Source organism: Thalassophryne amazonica, chromosome 12, assembly GCF_902500255.1.
Source record: "Thalassophryne amazonica chromosome 12, fThaAma1.1, whole genome shotgun sequence".
Taxonomy (NCBI): domain Eukaryota; kingdom Metazoa; phylum Chordata; class Actinopteri; order Batrachoidiformes; family Batrachoididae; genus Thalassophryne; species Thalassophryne amazonica.
In genome coordinates this window covers 64,281,222-64,304,291 of record NC_047114.1, presented here as the reverse complement: position 1 = coordinate 64,304,291, position 23,070 = coordinate 64,281,222, and the positions used below count along the sequence as shown (strand labels likewise).

Below are 23,070 nucleotides of genomic sequence, written 5' to 3'. Positions count from 1 at the left end.
TGCACCCATGAGCAATATTTTAATTCTTTTAATGGATTTCTTGAATCACAAGGAAGAAGGACAACATTTATTTTGTACTTTTTCTTCTAGAAGATGCTCAAAGTGCTTTACAATGACGCCTCACATTTACTTTGCCAACAAAGGCCGGCATCCATTTTTGCAATACAGATGCCCACTCCATGTTCACTGAGCTACAGCTAAGCACAAGCTACTGGCTTAGCCAATTTGATGACATTGCCAAGTAAATTAAAAGCAAATATATGACAAAATATGTGTTTTATGAAAGCCATTATGAAAATGTTACTGTTGACACAAATGACAACACTAATTTTCAGTTTGCCCATGTTCGTAACGTGCCAAACATACATTATAATATAATCTAGCAAACCTTTGAATGAAAAAACATGGTGAACTTGACTATATAGTCCTGCAGACAACCTATGTCGGTCCATCACACAAGGAGGCAGAAAGACCTCACATAAGGTAGTGGTGGGGGGGGGGGGTCCTCATTTTTCTCAATTTTTCGGATCTATTTATAATTTTGCTGATGCTGCACCTCCATCTGAAGTGGAGTGGAAAAACTGCAGTCTGACAGCAGCACATAGATAAACGATCAGCACATAAAACTGGCATAGCTGTCAAAACTGTCACAATTATTTTTTTCGGCAGGGTGCTGGGGAGGGAGGGGGGGTTAGCCTCCTCTTTGTATAGTGTTTCAGAAAGAGCCCATGGGGGATGGAGAAGAAGCAGTTCTATTCACCAAAAGCAACATATTACATGATGAAATGGGAGTCAAATTCAGGATTCTCCTCATCCTTATGATCTAGTTATATTTTTTGCTGACACAACTGACTAATCAGCACATAAAACAGGCACAAAGTTGTGGCAGAGTTACAAATTTTATGAGGTGTATGTACTCCCTAAACAGCATGGAAAGTGAAGGGTTTTATTAGGGGTTTTGTCACAGTTCGAAAGACAGCGCATCTGTCAGTCATTGTATGCAATAACTAGTTACCTTCCAGTTTCTGGTATCATCTCCTGCATCTATTGCTGAGTGTGACTCACAATCTCCACTTTCTGTAAGGTCAGACAGCAGTTATATTCTCTGCCTGTTTCTTACGCAGCCTTTGCCAGTGTGCCTTGTGCAGAGATGACGCTGAAGCCATAACTGATGTTTATTAAATGTGGGAATGTGTTTGTGTGCGCGTAAGAGACTCTGTTGCTGTCTGTCACCTGGCAGCTCCGTGGCACATGCAGATAACACCGTCTGATAGATGTGAAAAGATGTGATCTCGTGATACTGGCTCACAACATATACCTGCTACAACCTCAGCACACTGATCATGATTATTTCCAATAACACAGAAAGCTTTTTACACTGAACCTCAGTTTCACCGCTCAGGCTGCAGATACAGTAAGTAAATGATCAAATCTGCTGGTAGCACACAGTCCATCAATGCATCACGTGAATGAAGAATGCATTATTCTGAGAAATTACATTTTTTATCCATTTGTCTTTGCCTCACCTTTCTCGCACATGTCTCCTCCGTAGCTGGGCAGACAGAGGCAGAGAAATGAATCAATCTTGTCAATGCAAGTGCCTCCGTTTTCGCAGGGTTCAGACTGGCAGTCGTCAATGTCTGCAAGGAAAAAAGCAGCACGAACAGATCTCATTAGGGTTATAATTAAAAGCATGAATTCAGCCTAAGAGGTGCTGTTTGTGCCAGAAAAACTGTGTGGGCTTTCGCTGCCAATCAAGTACTGACAACAGACGAGGCATCAGCTGCAGGTTTAAACAAAGACTGTGTCCTTGTTGGACAATAATTTCAACTGGCTGTGAGGAGAATACTGACACCCTAATATCCTTTACCTTCCTTTGTCTCACACACACACACACACACACACACACACACACACACACACACACACACACACACACACACACACACACACACACACACACACACACACACACACACACACACACACACACAGAGAGAAGACACTCAAAAGCCGTTAAAGTATTATTACCTCTTACTTTAGGCATTTATGGAATGTCAGGTTAAATGAATGCATGCATAATCACTTCTCCACTCCACCACTTCTCTTTTCTTTCAAAGCATTTAAAAGTACTATATATATATATATATATATATATATATATATATATATATATATATATATATATATATATATATAAACATGATTGGGATTGAAAAAGAGATAGGAGCATCTTATTTACAATATGTGAAGTGGAATTTAGATGTGATAAGGTGACATTAGTGCAGGGATTTGTAAAGGAGTTGTTATTGCACATGATTTGTGGACATATTAATATTGCACGTGATTTGTGGACATATTAATATTGCACATGATTTGTGGACATATTATTGCATGTGGTTATTTCACAGTGTTATTGTACAGTCTGACAGCAGCAGGGAGGAATGACCTGCGGTATCGTTCCTTCTTGCACTGAGAGTGCCTCAGCCTGTCACTGAACGAGCTGCTCAGCTCCACTACAGTCCGGTGCAGAGGGTGAGAGGAGTTGTTCATGATGGATTTGAACTTGGTTAACACCCTCCTCTCAGCCACCTCCTCCAGAGACTCCAGAGGACAGCCCAGGACAGAGCTGGACTTCCTGACCAGCTTATTCAGTCTCTTTCTCTCCTGCTTTGTGCTGCCCGGGGCCCAACAGATGACAGCATAGAGGAGAGCAGAGGCTACAAGTCATAGAGGGTCTTAAGCAGAAGCCTGCTCGCTCCAAAGGATCTCAGTCTCCTCAGGAGGTGGAGGCGACTCTGCCCCTTCTTGTACAGCGCGTCAGTGTTGTGAGTCCAGTCCAGTTTGTTGTTGAGGTGAACACCCAGGTATTTGAAACTGTCCACAGTCTCTATGTCCTCCCCCTCGATGTTCACCGGTGGGTGAGGTGGTGGCTTCCTCCTGAAGTCGATCACCATCTCCTTTGTCTTACTAGTGTTGACACACAAGTGGTTGCGCTCACACCAGTCCGTGAAGTCTGTGATGACCGACCGGTACTCCAGCTCGTTCCCCACAGACACACGACCCACAATGGTGGAGTCATCAGAGAACTTAGGAGATGGCAGCTGTCCGTGTAGTAGGTGAAGTCAGAGGTGTAGAGGGTGCATGTACTGCGGGCGGTCAGTGAGGTAGTCGGTGGTCCAGGTGGCGAGATGTCCATCCACACCTGCGTCCTCAAGCTTCCCCCGCAGCAGCGCCAGTCTGATGGTGTTGAAAGCGCTGGAGAAATCAAAGAACATGACTCTCACAGCGCTCCCGCCGGTCTCCAGGTGGGTGAGCACTCGCTGCAGTAGGTAGATGATGGTGTCATCTACCCCAATGTTGGGCCTGTAGGCGAACTGCAGTGGGTCCAGGATGTCGCTCACCACGGTGCAGAGGTGAGACAGGACAAGCCGTTCCATGGTCTTCATGAGGTGGGAGGTCAGGGCAACTGGCCTGTAGTGGGCTGATTCCTTTGTGTGCAGTGTTTTGGGAACCGGGACCACACAGGAGGTCTTCCACAGGGTGGGGACCACCCCCAGGCTGAGGCTCTTGTTGAAGATGTGGCTGAGGACCTCACAGAGCTGATCTGCACAGGTCCTCAGCAGCCTTGGGGAGATCCCATCAGGTCCTGCTGCTTTCCTCTGCTTCAGCTGCAGGAGCTGGCCTCTCACCTCGGACGGAGTTCCAGTGAGGGGGGAGGGAGGGGGGAGCTGAGGTGTGAGCTGAGGTGGGCTGGTGCTAGATACAGTCCGGGGGGAGGAGGGACAAAGTACGGGGTGCAGTGGACATGACCGGGGGGAAGAAGGTGGTGGTGGGGGGGTCAGGGGTACTGGAGGGGTGGCTGCTGGAGATGTGTGGAGAGCTGGGAGCAGGCAGGGGGGCAGGTGTGGAGGAGCCAAAATGGATGAAGTAGCTGTTTAGCTCCTCTGCAAACCAAGAATCTCCATCTGCAGTCCTGCTAGCACCCTGCCCAAATCCGGAGGTGGTCTTGAGGCCTCTCCACACGTCCCTGACGTTGTTCCGGGCCAGCTGCTCCTCCATCTTCCTTCCATACTCCTTCTTGGCTGCACGGATCTTCCACTGGAGTTCCTGTTGGGCTCTACGCTGCTCCTCTCTGTCTCCCGAGTTGAAAGCCCTCTTCTTCTGGTTCATCAGTACCTTCAGCTTGGGGGTCACCCAGGGGTGGTTGTTGGGAAAGCACCGTACCCTCCAGGTGGACACAGTGCTCTCCATACAGAAGTTCATGTAGTCAGTGACACACTGGGTCAGGCCGTTGATGTCATCACCGTGAGAGTTTTGAAACATGCTCCAGTCTGTGGTTCTGAAACAGTCCCTCAGCCTCTCAGCGGCCTCTTCAGTCCAAAGTTTCAATGATTTTTTTTTTGCACCGATTCTCTTCTCACCCTGGGTGTATATTGGGGGAGCAGATAGACGAGATTGTGATCCGAGCGTCCCAGCGGGGGGAGGGGGTGGAGGTGTAAGCGTCCTCCACATTAGCGTAAAAAAGGTCCAGTATTCTATTGTCCCTGGTTTTACACGTGATGTACTGGGTGAACGTGGGCAGGGTGGCGGAGAGGGAGGCGTGGTTAAAGTCCCCTGTGATGAGGAGGAGGGCGCGGGGGTGTTGTGTGTGCAGCCACGTGACTGTACTATGGATCCGCTCGCAGGCTGCGGCGGCGTCTGCAGAGGGAAGAATACATGCGCAGAGCGTAATCACACTTCCAAACTCCCGTGGGAGATGGTACGGCCTCATGCTCACCGCAAGTAGCTCCACATCTGAGGAGCAGATCTGGTCTTTCACATGAACATGAGCTGCGCTGCACCATCTCTTACTCACATAAACGGCAAGCCCCCTTCCTCTTTTTTTTCCGCTCTCTGCCAACGTCCTGTCCACGCAGATGAGTGTAAAGCTGTTCATGTTCATCCAACCACGTCTCCGTGAAGCCTCTGGAAATGGTTTAGCGCTGCTAGCTCCTCGATCTTGTTGCAGAGAAATCTTACATTCCCCATGACCACAGATGAAATATAAGTCCTTCTCCGCTTCGTCCGTTCACCCCTGCAGCCTCTCCGTCTCCTCCGTATGACTGCAGGTATGTCCAGGTGCTCAGCATAGCGGGGACCCGGCTCACTGTACATAGCATCTCTTAGTCCAAACAGCTGATCTCGGCTATAAACAAGGTGATGTCTGGAGCTGGAGACAAAGGGATTTCCCCGCGCTGCCTCAAATAGTGCCGAAAGGAGCATAAAACTAATCACAAGAGTAACAAAAGTGGGTTTCCCATGTGCATACTTGCACAGGGTACCACCCACTGCAAATAAAGACAAATAAGCACTATTAAAAAGTATTAAAAATAGCGAAAGTAGGAAAAGAGGGGGCAGAGCTGAAATAACAGGCAGCTGCATCGGCAGTGACATCTTGAAAAAAAAGAAGAAGCAGAAACCAGAAGAAAATCCATGAACAAAAAATGAAAGGGGAACCGTGAAACATTCCACCTGCTGTCGGACACGTGGTCGGACAGGCGAGTGGCACCGAGCGGCGCACCAGAGGACAGCACGTCATGTGGACCAGAGTTGATGTGGGTGACGTGGCATTCAGATTTTCAGCTGAGTGTACAAATGATCTAGTGGTCCTTTTCATCTGGCACAGCCTGCTGATGTACGTGCTGTGCAGCCGCTCCAGCCCGTGGCAAAGGCAATATATGTTTTTATGTAATTCCATGCCAGGACAACAAGCACGCGCCTCACGGTTGACAGTTGTCAGGTCATGTCCTTCAAAACACGGTACATGTTCTCCAGCTGAGACCTCCAGGTCCAGAGATCTCAACAGCAGCGCTTCGCGCAGACATGCCCAGCTGTTCATTCAGCCCACAAAATAAAGTGCCACTCTCCTTTTCTTTGCTCTGTGATTATTTATTTTTGTTATTTGTTATGTACTTGTCTATGAAGTTATTGTAGTATTTATTTATATACCTGACTTGGCTGTGCTCTCTGTGTTTTTAATTTAACACGTTGTGTGCCCTGAGCCATCCTTTCCAGCTGTCAGTGAGTGGCTGGCCGCCGATCAGCTGAGAGGCGCCATGCCGTGCTGTGTGCGCTCAGACGTGGCTGGCTGGTCCCCATGTGATCTTGTCTGTCCATAATTATCAGCATGCCATGCAAGTGTGTGTCCCCCGTACGCCACGTGTGTTGCGGGGAGGATACACAAGCATGCCACATGTGTTGAGGGGAGAGCCAACACACTGGCAGGCCACATGTGTTGGGGGGGGGGGGGGGGGTGTTCAGCACAGTCTTACCCATGTGTGTTGCTTGGTAACACACATTCGTGTTGCACTTAGACAATTTTCACAGACAGCTCAAATGTGGTCAACTGCGCTCTACTATCATGCCAGGTATGCAAATGGCCACGCCTTTTCTAAGTATCCAATGAGCGGTGTTAGATGTTCATGTGTGGCACCTGGAATTTGGCTGACACCTGTTGAGAGAGGGGTCGAATGGGCACTCGCAGGGCACTAGATGTCTTTCGGCCGCCGATGTGCATGAATGGTTGTGGCGACAGCTGTATGAGGCATTTGAGGCAGCTCCGATTTTTCACGAATGGCATGCAATTCCTCCTTCATGTGCTAGTTTGCTTCAATCGTGTTATGACCCCAATAATTCTGATCCCAATGACTGATTTTTGGGAAATCTAACTACACCAGGGCAACTCCATATAAACAAAAAATTTGACCTTTGACCCCAATGAATGACCTTTGTTTTTCATTTCTTTTTTGTGTATTTGAAAGGGACGGAGCATATAATCAAGATCTGTACAAAATATGCATGTAAATATGCCAGAGTTAGTAGAAATGCTAATTTAAGTTCATAGTCCTTCAGCAATTGACAGACAGTGCAATTCATTCAATCGTTAATATTGCTGTAGTAACATTTTTTCAGCCATTTGCAATAATACTACACATTCTGTGCAATAATACACTCGTGTACAACATCCCTTGAACCGTGTTTTGGCAGTTATTTTCCCTCTACCTTATTTTTGCATACTTGCACTGTTGTTCTGGGACTGTCCCTGTGCTCCTGTAACATCGTAAATTTCCCCATCGTGGGAATATAGATTATCTTATCTTATCCAGTTTATACTTATTAAATACAGACACATAATACTACACAAAGTACATGAAATGCATTGTGCAATGTAAATTTCTTTTTTCAGGGGCATTTCCAGAACCTACCTACATATGTCTGCCAAGTTTGGTGAACATCAGAATGTAGGAATAAATAAATAAAATCTAAAACCCTGTCAGCTTCAGAGCTTGTCCTCCCCAGTGAGCTGAGCTCTGTGACCTCTGTGCAAGGAAAAGGCCAGCAAAAGAAAAATTTATCTGCAGGGATCGATAAAGTACCACTTTATCATTTTAAATGGAGGGCATGTAATGTTATTCCACCACGATGGGATTTTTCTGGGGTGGGATCCAGAATGCCAAATGCACTCCAGGACAGCAGAAATCTATTAAAACTCACAGCGAGAGAGCAAGTAATAAAAGCTACTTTAGATTTCAAAAGTACTTCAAAGTATTTCCTCAGATCTTAACAGTTACTTAGTTTCAGGAAAGAAGCTCAGCACTGAAAAAGATCAGTGGATCAAAAGAGATAAATTTCAATTTATTAAATTTATATAGTGCCAGTAGGGGTGGTGACCAAGTGGTTAATACACTTGGCTTCAGTGTGGAAGGTTCCCGGTTCGAATCACATTTCTCCATTTAATGTGGAGTTGCGTCAGGAAGAGCATCCGGCGTAAAATTTGTGCCAATTCAACATGCAGATCCACCTTGGATTTGCTGTGGCGACCCTGAGTACAAAACAAGGGAGCAGCCGAAGGGACTTACTTTCATTTATACACTCAGCAAAAATATAAACGCAACACTTTTGGTTTTGCTCCCATTTTGTATGAGATGAACTCAAAGATCTAAAACTTTTTCCACATACACAATATCACCATTTCCCTCAAATATTGTCCACAAACCAGTATAAATCTGTGATGGTGAGCACTTCTCCTTTGCTGAGATAATCCATCCCACCTCACAGGTGTGCCATATCAAGATGCTGATTAGACACCATGATTAGTGCACAGGTGTGCCTTAGACTGTCCACAATAAAAGGCCACTCTGAAAGGTGCAGTTTTGTTTTATTGGGGGGGGATACCAGTCAGTATCTGGTGTGACCACCATTTGCCTCATGCAGTGCAACACATCTCTTTCACATAGAGTTGATCAAGTTGTCAATTGTGGCCTGTGGAATGTTGGTCCACTCCTCTTCAATGGCTGTGCAAAGTTGCTGGATATTGGCAGGAACTGGTACACGCTGTCGTATACGCCGGTCCAGAGCATCCCAAACATGCTCAATGGGTGACATGTCCGGTGAGTATGCCGGCCATGCAAGAACTGGGACATTTTCAGCTTCCAAGAATTGTGTACAGATCCTTGCAACATGGGGCCGTGCATTATCCTGCTGCAACATGAGGTGATGTTCTTGGATGTATGGCACAACAATGGGCCTCATCTCGTCACGGTATCTCTGTGCATTCAAAATGACATCAATAAAATGCACCTGTGTTCTTCGTCCATAACAGACGCCTGGCCATACCATAACCCCACCACCACCATGGGCCACTTGATCCACAACACTGACATCAGAAAACCGCTCACCCACACGACGCCACACACGCTGTCTGCCATCTGCCCTGGACAGTGTGAACCGGGATTCATCCGTGAAGAGAACACCTCTCCAACGTGCCAAACGCCAGTGAATGTGAGCATTTGCCGACTCAAGTCGGTTACGACGATGAACTGGAATCAGGTCGAGAACCCGATGAGGACGACGAGCATTCAGATGAGCTTCCCTGAGACGGTTTCTGACAGTTTGTGCAGAAATTCTTTGGTTATGGAAACCAATTGTTTCAGCAGCTGTCCGAGTGGCTGGTCTCAGACGATCTTGGAGGTGAACATGCTGGATGCGGAGGTCCTGGGCTGGTGTGGTTACACGTGGTCTGCGGTTGTGAGGCTGGTTGGATGTACTGCCAAATTCTCTGAAACGCCTTTGGAGATGGCTTGTGGTAGAGAAATGAACATTCAATACACGAGCAACAGCTCTGGTTGACATTCCTGCTGTCAGCATGCCAATTGCACGCTCCCTCAAATCTTGCGACATCTGTGGCATTGTGTTGTGTGATAAAACTGCACCTTTCAGAGTGGCCTTTTATTGTGGGCAGTCTAAGGCACACCTGTGCACTAATCATGGTGTCTAATCAGCATCTTGATATGGCACACCTGTGAGGTGGGATGGATTATCTCAGCAAAGGAGAAGTGCTCACTATCACAGATTTAGACTGGTTTGTGAACAATATTTGAGGGAAATGGTGATATTGTGTATGTGGAGAAAGATTTAGATCTTTGAGTTCATCTCATACAAAATGGGAGCAAAACCAAAAGTGTTACGTTTATATTTTTGCTGAGTGTAAATCACAACAAAGTTGCCTCAAGGCGCTTCATACAAGTAAGGGCTAACCTTACCAACCCCAAATAAATGTGTCACACAGACCAGAATGAGTTCAGACACAAGTCGACCGTGTTTCATATTTCGACTGTGACATTCCAGAGGCTGCTTTCAACAAAAATGAACATGGAATCTTTCACTTTAGCTTTTCCTGTGTTTAATATGTGATGGGGAGCTAATTTTGATCTGACAGCAGAATTTACTATGCCAGGAATAAAAAGCAGCATTTCTGCAGCATTTAAAGAATGCAGCAAGACTTTTGAGTACTGACTCAGTTGCAGCCACGTCACTGCTAGTTTACTTTCGCATCGCTGGTATGAAACTCTGCAGCTGTCGGCGTGTTTTACCATAGAGATGCATTGTGTATGTGGGAGTGGTATTTGCTCTTGAATTCCAGATTTAAGTAATTATTTGTTTGAATTTCATTATATTTCTGTTGTTGGGACCTTAGTGTCACCTTCAACTATTTAGAGGGTTTGGATAATATCGCCCGGGAGCGATATAAAACCAAATTAGCCGCAGCAGGACTGGCATCTCGTCTGTACCAACTGGAAGCTGGACGATGGAAAAATGATTTCACACAATGACCAGATGTTCAATATACTGATATTTATTCCTACCTCAAAGACACACCAGGTATTTTTGTATTTTATATAATTTATGTCGCGTATGCATTGTGAACTGCTGCTCTGCTCCAGGAGGGGCCATGCTGCTGATTACGTTCCCAAAAAGCATGATTGATGTGATGCATAATCATAGAAAGTATAGATGGTTTATCCACATAGATCAAATTGGGAAGCTGCAGGTGTTTATAAGAGCACTGCAGCATCTTTATAAAAGGATCTGTGCATGGAGGCTACTTCTGCCTGCACCCGGTATTATCCTAAAGTAGGGTTAGGGTTAGATCCATACCCTATCCTAACGTATGATAAAAACAATGTGAATTTTGAATTCTAATTTTACAGTAAAGACACCCTGGTGGCTCTTCCTTGATGGCGGGCGCATAACTCGTGGTCCAGATGTTGATATTTCCAAGTACCTATTGCTATCTAGAGGATGCAAAAACAAATGCAAGTGGGTGCTAGGCACAAAGAAGTTTGATTTATCCTCTTCATTAATTATAGATGCGTTTTGGGCCAAACCTAAAATCAACCAATCACAATGCCAACTGTCAACCCCTTTTAACAAGCATGAACCAGGTGCACAGTGGTGTGTTATTAAGAGGATGAAAATTAGTTTTCTGATGAGGAAACAGATCTATGTGAACAAAACATGCACATGGAATCATCTGACAGAAGAGACATAATGTTGGAAGGTGCAGTGACAGCAGAATTAACACATATGAATATGGTGTTCTTTAACAGATGTTTCAGCTGGCCATTGAGATGACCCACACATGCAAATTCCTGAATGACTGGAAGTACAGCGATCCTTTGTCTGGTGTACTTTTTATCCTAGCTGCAAAATGGAAAGAGGATATTATAACAGCCAGGCCTGCCTGTCTGTCTGCAGTAATATCTTCAAAATGCAAAGAACAATTTCTATTAAAGTTGATGGATAAACTCCATGGATGATCCTCTAAGAAGAGAGGTCATGTCACAGCCACAGGTCAAAGGTCAAGGGCCATGGTTAAATCAGACAATCCTCAAAAGTACATTAATGACCATACAATACCATGAGATATTGAAATGTGGTTTCCTGCGTATAGTTCTGCTTTGCTGGACCTATCACTTGCTTCAGACCTCTGAGGTCAATGATGTCATGTGATGACATCAAGCGAAGTCAAACATTAGCTGGTGGCAATGAGGCACCGCAGTTGTCAGGATGCCTTGCTAAGTTCATAACAATTCAGTCTGTCTTTAATTGGAAATTTGCTGTTGTGCACTCTGCCATGCACTCCGTGGTGCGTTTTGGTGCTGACAGAGTGAGTTTTCTTTTTCTGGTTATGGTTGGAGTGTGTGATTAGTGTATTGCAAGGTGATTTTGCATCAAAGCACATACGTAACATACATAAACTTAACTCATCTGCCACTCACACATGGACAATGACTGATATGCGTGCTTCCACCCCCTACCCCTCCTTTATGTTCCTACCCCCCCCACCCCCACCCCACCCCCCATGCGGCTTTAGCTGCAGCAGCGCCCCATTCCCCGCCAAGCTGGCTGTGCGACCAGGTGTTGCTACGCTCCCCGAAACTCAAATTTCCTCAATCGGATGATGGACTGTTTCAAAGTTTAGCGTACATAAACAATCAGATGTATATGCGCGGTTGTTTTAATTCTGGTGTGTGCCATTATTATGTTCAATTAGTAATAATTGTGGATTAATTGCTGTATATTTGTCTGAGGTAATTGGGTGTGAAATTAATTGCCCTTTTAGGGATCAATAAAGTTGTCTGAATCTGAATCTGAAAGCACAGGTTGTTATTCACATTATAGAAGTATTTCCAGCAGTTAACATCTTCACCATTTTAAAGTCTGGACCGCTTGTGAAAGCTGACCCTCCCTTTTTTTTCTTTCTTTTTTTTTTGGATGGTGGCAATCCACTCATCACCATTTGTCTGTTGCTGAAGGGGAAATCAATTAGATTTACTCAATCAAGAAGAAATTGTGTATAACTCATTTCAAACCATTTCTAGTCACCTCTGATTGCCAACAATGCCATTAAAATTGCCATTAATGACACACAATCAGCGAGTAATTACTCATTCAAAAGAAATCTCATAGCTTTTCTCATCACTATGTGCAAAAATTCAACATGTTTGGAAAGTGGCAGACATTTTTAAAATTACAGCTGGAAAAAAAACACATCTTTCTCACCAACAACCTCTCAGCACCCATTAAATTAACGTTTCCAAGAGGTAATATAATTTAGAAACATCTCATCAACATCAGCATCTGTGACCTCTTCATGGGCAAGTTTAGAGAGCAACGCGCTCTTTCCCCATTAAAGTCAGTGCAGCTCTTTGTTGTTCAATATGAAATGTCTGATCCCTTCATCCTTCTCATCCATTATGCAGACAGGAAGCTGCTTTTCACACTGATTATGCTGCAAATTCTGGAAAATCCATAAGAAGCCTCCCTGCATGCCCATGCGTCAGCTGCTAGCTGTCACTTTGACTGTCTGTGTGTCCATTCGTCCGTCAGCATCTAACACTGAAGACAGAAGAATAAAAAAAATCCTGCCATCCGATGAGTAATAAGGTGTTTACAACTTGAGCAGGAGTGTGAATACGGACAAGTGTTAATGTGTACAGTTCATTACAGGAAGGAAAGGGAACATTTTCTCTTTCTATATAATATGTTTTATTCCTAATGAGATGAACATATGTTTGAGAAAAAGAAGGAATGTTGAACCTGATTCATACCTTTGTGTCACAGCAGGTGTTTGTTGTGTTTTGATGCGATCTGCACCAAAGCCTACAAACGCCTCTTCAAAATGTAATAGCACATGGTGTGGAGAACAGTTTGGTTTCAAAAGTGAGTGGGACACACAACAACGTGACTGTGACTATGAAAATACTGGAAGCATTTGACAGTATTTTTTTTTTTTCAAAACACTTATTTATCATTTTTTTTCTCATCAAAAGACAAAACACCTGCACATCACTTACAAAGTGCAAACATAAGGGCCCCTTCACACATAGTACGAATGTGGTCGAATTGTGCATGAATTGCGCATCAAGCAGGAATCGTAAGCAATACGTGTAAAATCGTAGCTGCCTCTAACGTCTCGTACACCTGTTGCTACAACGTTTTGCACACACCAGCGGCTGAAAGACAGAGTGTGCGCTGTGAGAGCCCATTGAACCCTCTTGCGGCAGGTGTCGGCCAAATTCCAGCTGACACACACGAACATCTAACACTGCTCGCTTGGCACTTACAAAATGTGTGGCCATTCACACTATTAGCACAACAACAGTCAACAGCTGATCACTGTTGAACTGGATGTGAAATTTGTCTAAGTGCCCCCACAAGTGTGACTTTGCAAACACGTTGGTGTGTGCGCTGAACTGACAGGGGGTGTGTCTGCCCACAGGAGCAGGTGTGGAGATCTGTGGTTCTGGATGTCACGGCTGGGGAACACTTACTGCGTTTGGACGGACATAAACTAACAACTGCCCACTGTGACGCATGTGCGTCTGTTTGCTGTCCTCACATGGACATGCATAAAAACATATATCAGTGTTGCAATGGGTTGCAGCGCGCACGCGCACAGCGCGCACATTGACAGGCTACCCCAAGTGAAACAGACCGTCAGATCATAGCATGCAATGGCCGATCTGAATGTCACATCACCCATGTGAGCTCTGTTCCACATGATGCAGTGTCTGTCCTGCGGCATGCCGTCCACAAGACATGCGCCTGGAGGGATCCCATGCAAACATGGGGAGACCATGCAAACTCCACACAGGAACGCCACAGGTGGCCATGACCTTCTTATGGTGAGGCAACAGTGCTAGATACTAAGCCACCGTGCTGCCCAAGATTACATATCTGTGATATAAAAACTTTCTAATGGGGCATGAGTTCAAAGAGGTCCTTCCAAGGAAATCTAGGGGGCTGAGAGGGGAACTCCAGAAAAATATTAGATGCACAATGTTTAATTTGGAAAAAGTTAAATAAATTAGATGATGGAATGCCATATAAGGAAGCCATGTACAATTAAAAAAGCTATTATCCCTAAAAAGATCATCGAAACATTTCATGCCCTTCTTACCCCATAGATGAAATGCAGTGTCTAAGAAGGAGGGAGGAAAGGAGGAGGATTATTACATAAAGAGCAAGAGCAGAAGCACAAACACATATGAAGTGAAGTCAAAATTTATATTATATTTTAAGAGAGGCAAGTACAACACGATTATCTGTGTACCAAGACATGGAGATAGGGAGAGACGACAATAAAAAGATAGGGAGAGAGGTAGACAAGCAAGGCTGTGCTTCCAAGTGATACCTAGCTGTATCAGGATCCTTTAACCAATAAATTTAGGTTTGAATATTAACTGCCCAGTAATCACACATCAAATTACATAAAGACAGGCTTCCACTAAGCTGATGATTTTGTAGTAATGATTTATGAACCCTGGGAATTTTACCTCCCCATATAAATGAGGAAATCATTTGATCAATATATTAAAAAAAAAAAACGCTTTTGGGTCAGAACAGAGTAATACACTAAAAAAGGTATAAAAAACCTGGATAAAACTTTAATTTTCACTGTATTAATCCTCCCTAAAAGTGATACTGGTAAATTAGACCATCTTTGAAAAGCTGACCTTATAATGGATGATAAAGGAGTAAAATTTGCAGCCCACAGAGCCAGAGGTGAACCAGTCACATTCACTCCCAAATATCTAAAACCAGAATGAGTCAGATGGAAAGGAAGATCAGTTTGTCTGAGTCACTGTGCAGCTACATTTATAGGGAAGCATTCACTTTTTTGTACGTTAAGGCTATATCCAGAACAAGAGCCAAAATTTTGGAGTACTGCCAGAATAGAAGTTAAATGACTAGTTGGGTTTGTGACATATAAAAGTAAATCATTTGCATACAGTGCAGCTCTATGTTCTGTACTCCCATGAGTCACACCCTGGAACAAGGAAGAGGTTCTGAGATTCATTGATAGTGGCTCTATTGCTAAAGCAAAAAGTAAAAGGCAGAGGGGACAACCTTGACGTGTACCACGTAACAGAGTAAAATAGTCGGATTTTACATTATTAGTACACACAGAAGCTGGGGGGAGAACTATACAAGAGACAAATAAATCTATCACCAAAACTAAATTTCTTCAGGACTACAAAAAGGTACTCCCATTCCACTTTAACAAATGCTTTTTGGCATCCAATGACATTACCACTTCAGGGAAATTACTATGGTGTTTGGAGTGCAGTATATTGAAAAGGGTGCATATATTAAAAAATGAACGCCCTCCTTTGATAAAAGACAGTCTGGTCATTTGATATAATAGAAGTAAGGATTCCATCTATACGGGACACTAACTGCTTGGCCAAAATTTTCACATTTACATTAAGCAGGCTAATAGTCTATAAGAAGCATGGGAAGTTGGATCCTTTCCTTTGTTGAGCAGTATTGAAATGGGGCCTGTCTCAGCGTTGTGGGAAGAGAACCCTGTGCCAATGATTCCTCAAAACTGACAAAAGTAACAGGGCTAAATTCAAATGAAACTTCTTATACAAATTATAAGGGAATCCATCAGGGCCAGGGGATTTGACTAACTGTAACAATTTAACCGAGGATAAAACCTCTTCCAGATTAAGAGGCACATCAACTTCTACACCTTTTAAAGTATCAACTGCAGGGATTTCTAGGTCATCAAGGAATTGCTGCATATTTTCAGAGATGGGAGGAAACTCTGATGTGTAAAGACTGGCATAAAATGATTTAAAAGCAGAGTTAATTTCACTTGGGTAAGATGTCAAAGTATCTGATGTATTTTTTATTTGTGCAGTGTGACGGGTGGCACCATGACACCCGAGCTGGTCGGCCAATAAGCGAATAGCTTTATCACCATATTCATAATAGTGACCACAAGACTGTAGTAACAACTGCTCAGCTTCCCTTGCCGAGATCAAGTCAAACTCAAGTTGCAAATTAAGACATTGCTTATAAAACTCTGCCAAAGGTTTCTGGGCATACTGACTGTCAAGTTTTAAAATGTCTGTAGTAAGGTCTTTTTATTTAGCTCTCCTGGACCTGGACAGGTAAAACGAATAAGAAATAATTTGGCCTCTAAGATAAGCCTTGAGAGTTTTCATAATAAAGTGTGTGGGATGGCATCAGATTTATTAGTAATTAAAAAGTTATCAATAGAAGATAAAATATACTCACAAAAGGTGGAGTCAGAGTGGGTCAATAACGCAATTTAGATCACCACCAAAAATCAGAAGGTGTGCATTTAAATCAGGGATAATCCCCAAAATGTTGTCAGCAAACTGGGCATTATCAAACTTTGGAGCATAGACATTCACCAGAACAACAATGAAATATCTTCCATTTCCGTCTGTGACCATTTTAGAAAGTGAGAAATGTATTTTGTGACTAATTAAAATTGCAACACCTCTCACTCTGGAGTCAAATTTGAATGACAGATCTGGCCTATACACAGCTTTTTAAGACTTATGATTTTTAATATGTAGATGAGTTTCCTGGAGAAAAATCACTTCTGTTTTAAGATGTGTCAAATGGGTGAAAACCCTAGACCTCTTTATAGGACCATTCATGCCCTCACATTCCAGGATAACAATCTAATAGGACTACACATAGTACTACCGCCAGCTATATGTGCACTTTTCCAGCAGTATTACTGTGTGGGTATGGGCCCATATTGACAAAAAAAGGGCGATAAAAACATAACGCAACTCCACGTTACATGAAGAAATGTAAGCACTGGAAATTACAAATATATATATCAACAAAGTAAACGCCAAACAATATTACAAGGGAAAAAAGTAATTATTTATGAAAAGACACTGAACACACAGAAAGTGTCTCATGTCAGTCTGACCCACAAAAAGGCAGCCACTTTACCACTTTACCTGTAACAGTGCATATATCAGTTATTGAAATAAAAAAACACCTTCAGCCTTTGCACAGGTCCTGCACCAACTTGTTGGCATCTGATGTAGATTGCAACCATTTTCTCCCCCCCCATCGCGAGAGTGATACATGGTTTAGCCAGATAAAGCAGCGCAGGCAGGAACATGTAGAGTTCAGACTTGGCGCCCTTAAACTCAGTGTGCAGTTTCACCACTTTGGGACTGTAATCTTCTTAGAACTGAATCTTATGTCCATTGTAGGTCAGGTCACCCTTCTTACGTGCCTTGTGAATCATCAAATCTTTCATTTGGAAGTGATGAAAGTGGAGGATAACTGGTGGGTGATAACTGGGGCTTTCTTCCAGGAGCCAGTTTAGGAGCTAATCTCTGGTGCACCCTGTCCAATTCCGGTGGTGAAGTGAGCACCTCTGTTCCAAAAACATCAATGAGGAGTTGGGAGGAAAAAACAGAAGGGCTTGGACCCTCAATATTGTCAGGTAAATCCACAATACAAACATTCTCGCCTCTGCTGTGTCCCTCCAGGTTTGCCATCTTGGATTTTTTAACCACTCATTGTCTTCAGACTGCAGCGTATTCGGCCTTGAGCTGATCCAAATGTTGATCAAAGTTAGTGTGCGTGGATTCAAGAGTATTAATGCATAAACCACAGTCACGCACTGCCGATTGTACACTGTCCAGCTTAGATGGCAAACTTTCAAAAGAAGGCTTAAAGTCAGCAGAGAGTGCAGCTCTGTGGTCTTCCAGCAGAAGGACAATCTCTGCCATAGTTACAGGTGCCGCAAGCGGTGAAGTTTCTCTGCCTCATTCGGACTTACTCTTTGACTTGGACATTTTACAGGTGGTCAAAAAGCAGTAAATCCGAAAAACAAAAATAAAACTGAGATTCCAAACAAAAAAATGTAAGGTTTGTAAGGCAAAAAAAATTGAACAGTGCAGTGGAGCGAGAGGAACATGTGCCTACTCACTAGACACCACAATGGAAGCTCCCATTTGACAGTCTTAAATGTAGCAACACAATGAAGGTTCCAACTTTATTTCTTTTAACTTGTGACAGATTAAGCTGGGCTGTAGTGGTGACACTTGTACATCACTCAGGTGATAGATATTTTGCAGTTCAGGTAGCTCAATAGGATAGCACTTGGGCTACCAATAAGTAGATCTAGGCTCAATTCCCAGTCATACGTCCTTGTCTGTGTCCTTGGACAAGAATCTTCATCTGCATTGTCCCACTTCACTCAACTGTAAATAGATACCAGCTTTGATTAGAGAAACAGCCTGCAATGGACTGGATTCCCATCCGGGTGAGTAATAGACTCTTATCCACTTCATGCTATGCTACTGGAGATAAGCACCTGCGCCATTGGGCTTCAGGGTTTATATAAGACCTATACTTCTCATGATCTCGTGGGACAATATTCAGGTTGCAACCATTGTTGTGCAGTAATTGCTTGTGTAAGCAGTTATTTTATTTTTTATTATGTGTGTTCTATATGAAGAGTTCAGATGCAAAACCCAGTATCTCCAAAACCATACATTTTTAGTTGAGGCCAACATGTACTTGGCTGCCAAGGGGTCCATCAGTGTGCAAAATATGAAAGAATTTGAACAAACTGTGTTCATTTTATTGATGAAAATCTGTGCATTTCCGCATATGGTGTCCTTTAAATCTCCATTTTTCAACTGCATTTTTCTCCATAAAAAAAAAGTACTTATTGGGTTTGGCATCTGAACTCTTCATATGATGTCATGTAAATGGAATGCATGAGGTGGGTTTCGCATTCATGTAGTGGGAATCATAATCTAGAATGTATGTGGCAACTTTCACTTAATATACACCAAATTCAAATAAATATGACCACTCAGTTAGATGCTAGACAGCAGGGGTGGTGGCCAAGTGGTTAATGCGCTTGGTTTCAGTTCAGAGGGCTCCGGGTTCAAATCCCACCCCTGCCACATTTCTCCATGTAATGTGGAGTTGCATCAGGAAGGGCATCCAGCTTAAAATCTATGTCAATTCAACATGCAGATCCACCTTGGATTTGCTGTGGCGACCCCGAGTGTAAACAAGGGAGCAGCCCAAGGGACTTACTTTTTTCGTTAGATGCTAGACAGTGTTTTTCTGCAGAAAAATGCTGGTCCACTATTGCTCTGCACAGATGGGCACATGCATTATTCCACCCCTGGGAGGGTGCAGAACATAGGTCTCACACTTGGCACAGTTTGGTGTTCAGTCCGCCTGAGCAGGCACATTGTTAGGCGAAAGTCAGAAAAAGTCTTTTTTCTCGAGGAGCTTGGTCAGACTCCGCCCATCTGAGCTTGTGAAAAACCAGGGCACGCTGGTTGATCCAGGTGACATCACCCTCAACTATTGATACAGTATACTATCAGGTTAGCTCTTTGCATGCTTGGGGTGAAAACTAGACTCCCAATTGTATGAACCTCCACTGGGCTCCCTGCGAACCACTGCACTGCAAATTCCTAAAAGATTTTGAATGTGCAAAACTGGAATGACTTTAAGGGACCTTTGTGGACTTTTGGACAGCTCTGCAAGTCATGGACACCTTTCAAAGAATTTGTATCTCTGATTCTTTATCTTGTTTCTTGTTTTTTCGTGGTGAAGAGAGAGCTGAGTTGGGGGGCAAAGCTCTCGATTTACCGATTGATCTACGTTCCGATCCTCACCTATGGTCATGAGATTTGGCTCATGACCGAAAGAACGAGATCGCAAGTACAAGCGGCTGAGATGAGTTTCGTCCGCAGGGTGGCTGGGCGCTCCCTTAGAGATAGGGTGAGGAGCTCGGTCACTCGGGAGGAGCTCGGAGTCGAGCCTCTGCTCCTCCATGTTGAAAGGAGTCCGTTGAGGTGGTTCGGGCATCTTTTCCAGATGCCCCCTGGACGCCTCGCTGGAGAGGTGTTCCGGGCACGTCCCATTGGGAGGAGGCCCCGGGGAAGACCCAGGACATGCTGGAGGGACTACATCTCTCGGCTGCTTGGGAATGCCTTGGGGTTCCCCCGGATCGGGAGGGAGGTCTAGGCGGCTTTGCTTGAGCTGCTGCCCCCGCGACCCGACTCCAGATAAAGCGGAAGAAAATGGATGGATGAATGGTCTACAAACTGTTCAGGCAATGTTTGGTGCTTATCTGTTCTCCTATTTAAAAAAAATGTTTTCTTTGTGATGAACCAAAGCGAAACCTTCAACTGACTGTAGAGTTGGTGGATTTCTGTACAGAATAAACACATTTTCTCTTATAAATTGAAGCGACTGTAATGTTGTCTGTGACTGGAAAACCCAGAAGGTGACTGTTGGGTCACATATTTCAACAAGAAACATGATCCAGAAACGCGGTTTGTGAAAAATACTGATTTAAAGCTACCATGCTTCCATGAAAAGATGACTGTGAATGGACCTTGAGAGACCATTTTGACCATCACCCCACTCAGACAGCCAGAAGCTAACCTTTGACCTCTGTCGGTTTTCATGCACCTGCCTCACTGTGATGCACAGTTTGACCTTCCAGTAGAAATCTGGAAGGATTCACGTCAATATGCCCACACTGGTGCAGACCCAACTTAAGCTGCTCAGAGTGTGCATGAGCGTGCACACCAGTCTAACTAAGAGTGTGCACAGTAGTATCACTCACCAATCTCACAGTTCTCCCCGGCAAATCCTTGCGGGCAGTAACAGCTGTAGCCTGTTCCCTGAGGAAGGCACTTTCCTCCATGCAGACACGGGTTTGTCACGCAGGGCTCCGCTTCAGCTAATACAGACAGACGGATGGGGGTGGGAGTGGGGGGTTATTTAGGATTCAAACTGAGCAGTGTGAGGTAATTAATCAAGAACAGCGCTGCATCTTCATTTAAAACAAGAATAAAGCATGCGCATAAAACCTGACAGGATAAACAGACCAGGAAACGTATTCAATCCACAATCATGTAAAACTAGAATTTTTTTTAAAGTTATTCTAATTTTCCATCATTTCATCTCAGTCAAAACCTAACGAACACGGGCGGATCCATTTCACACTCCTTCTGTTTTCAAAGAGATCAGAAGCCAGCGAGCCTCCACCTCACCATCCACTCACAACCATAGTTGTCATGGTTACCATATGAAAAGCGAGCCCTGGCTCACTCCACAGAGCGTAGTGGGCAGCGTGAGAACGTCAGACATTAGCTGTCCTCCACAGAAATGAGCAGACCTCCCGCCGTGCGCCTCAGCCCCACTATTCAGTGGCTAAATGTGTGCATGTGTGGTCTCCTTCCATAATTACAAATTTCCATATCAATTGACACACCACCATGTGTTTGTCCGCTGAGCCGCTCATTATAGCATCTTAGAGTTGGGTTTTTCTTTTTTTTTTTTTTGGAAAAACCATGACTTGCTCATTCTGGCTGCAAAACTGGGCTGTGGGAGCCTTTGTTCTGCCAGCTTTCTCTGAGGCTGGAGGGGGAGGTGGGCAGCGTGTGTGCAGGATCGTGTGTTTACACTGTACCATGAGCAGAAAATCAATACCTTGGTTATGATTAGGCCTGGAATTGATCCAATCCAATAACATTTTACACTCACATCCTGTTAGCTATCACCTTGACTGCAAAATAAAATGGTCGTTCTGTTAAAAAAAAAAAAAAAAAAAAAAACCTGCAAGTTTTCAATGCCATCAACTCTGTTGGAGATGAAAATTTCTCAATAATCTCAACTCTGTAGATTTATGATAAGTTAGAAGAGGCACTCATTGTTTGAAAACTGCTGAAGCCAGGTGCTAAAACCAGTGATGCGCTTCACTGACTGTAGATCAGTGCAGGCTTGCGCGCCTCTGGATCAGTCAAGGTCATGGCAGGGCGTGACAAACATCAGCTGTTATGACAAGTAGATTTACTACAGTGTGTGTGAGTGCGTGCGCGTGTCTGTGCACATGTGTGCAAGAAATATAAACCTTGCACAGCGGCTCGTTCATTAAAGCGAGAGGTGCAGAAAAATCAATAGTCTAGAGAAGGCGCTGGCAGAATGGACTGATGCCGGTTCTGCACAGAAACAAACAGCAGCACAGACCAGACGGGAAACACAGTTTGTAAATTTGATTTTCAGATACGTACTTCAGATCTTACAACCAGCCTTTCTAATCATAAAAGCAAAGGTTAAAAAAGGGGTTTGTGTTAAAAATGAGTTTTATCGATAATTGACAGGAAGTAGGTCAGTGGGCTAAGGAGTTAGACAATATCCAGAAATGGGTTTGATTCCTGGGCACGCTACCCGTCTCTGTCCAAATACAAGATACTTGATCTGCATTGTCTCAGTCCGCTCAGCTGTAAATGGGTTTTGACCTTGGCTGGGGAAGCAACCCGTGATGGACTGGCATCCCTTCCAGTCAAAGTCATAGAATATTCACTTCAGGCCATGCTGTGTTATAATTAAACAACACAGAGGCTTTTTGATGCGCTGTTGGTGATTCTTGCCAACAGCGCATCATTGAAGATGCTACGTTGAGTTAACAGGCTGAAAAAAATACCTGTTTCTTCTGTTGGGTTTCTTCTATGATTACAGATACTATATACAACACTGCCTCCAGTGGTGAATCAAAAATGGAGCACACATGCAACGGTCTTGTGCAAGAATTTAACATTTTACATGTAACACTAAAACTTTGAGTACTGGAATTCAGTGAAATGAGGCTAATATTGAGGTAAAAGTAAGTTCTTTTGGATTCTCCTTTTTGCTCAGGTCACCAAAGCAGATCCGACATGGATCTGTGTGTTGACTCAAGTTTTATGTTGAATACCCTTCCTGATGTAACTTCACATTACATGGAGAATGGGCACCGATGGACTTGAACCAAGAATCTTCTGAGATTCATATTAAGGCGATGTGAATAAATATTCTACTCCTGGTTAGTAGCCCTATTTTGAACCATTTGAAGACTTCTTCTTCTGG

At 43.9% G+C, this 23,070-nt stretch overlaps 1 protein-coding gene across 2 annotated transcripts in view; it reads right to left on the bottom strand.

Moving 5' to 3' along the window:
• LOC117522553 (neurocan core protein-like) overlaps window positions 1–23,070 on the bottom strand; it is a 126,855-nt gene that overhangs the window by 29,942 nt on the left and 73,843 nt on the right. For both annotated transcript variants that reach the window (XM_034183990.1, XM_034183991.1), the window contains exons 13-14: window positions 20,786–20,902; window positions 1,527–1,640 (exon numbers count right to left, since the gene is read on the bottom strand). In XM_034183990.1, coding sequence (XP_034039881.1) covers window positions 1,527–1,640; window positions 20,786–20,902 — 231 coding nt within the window. The remainder of the gene's footprint in view (window positions 1–1,526; window positions 1,641–20,785; window positions 20,903–23,070) is intronic.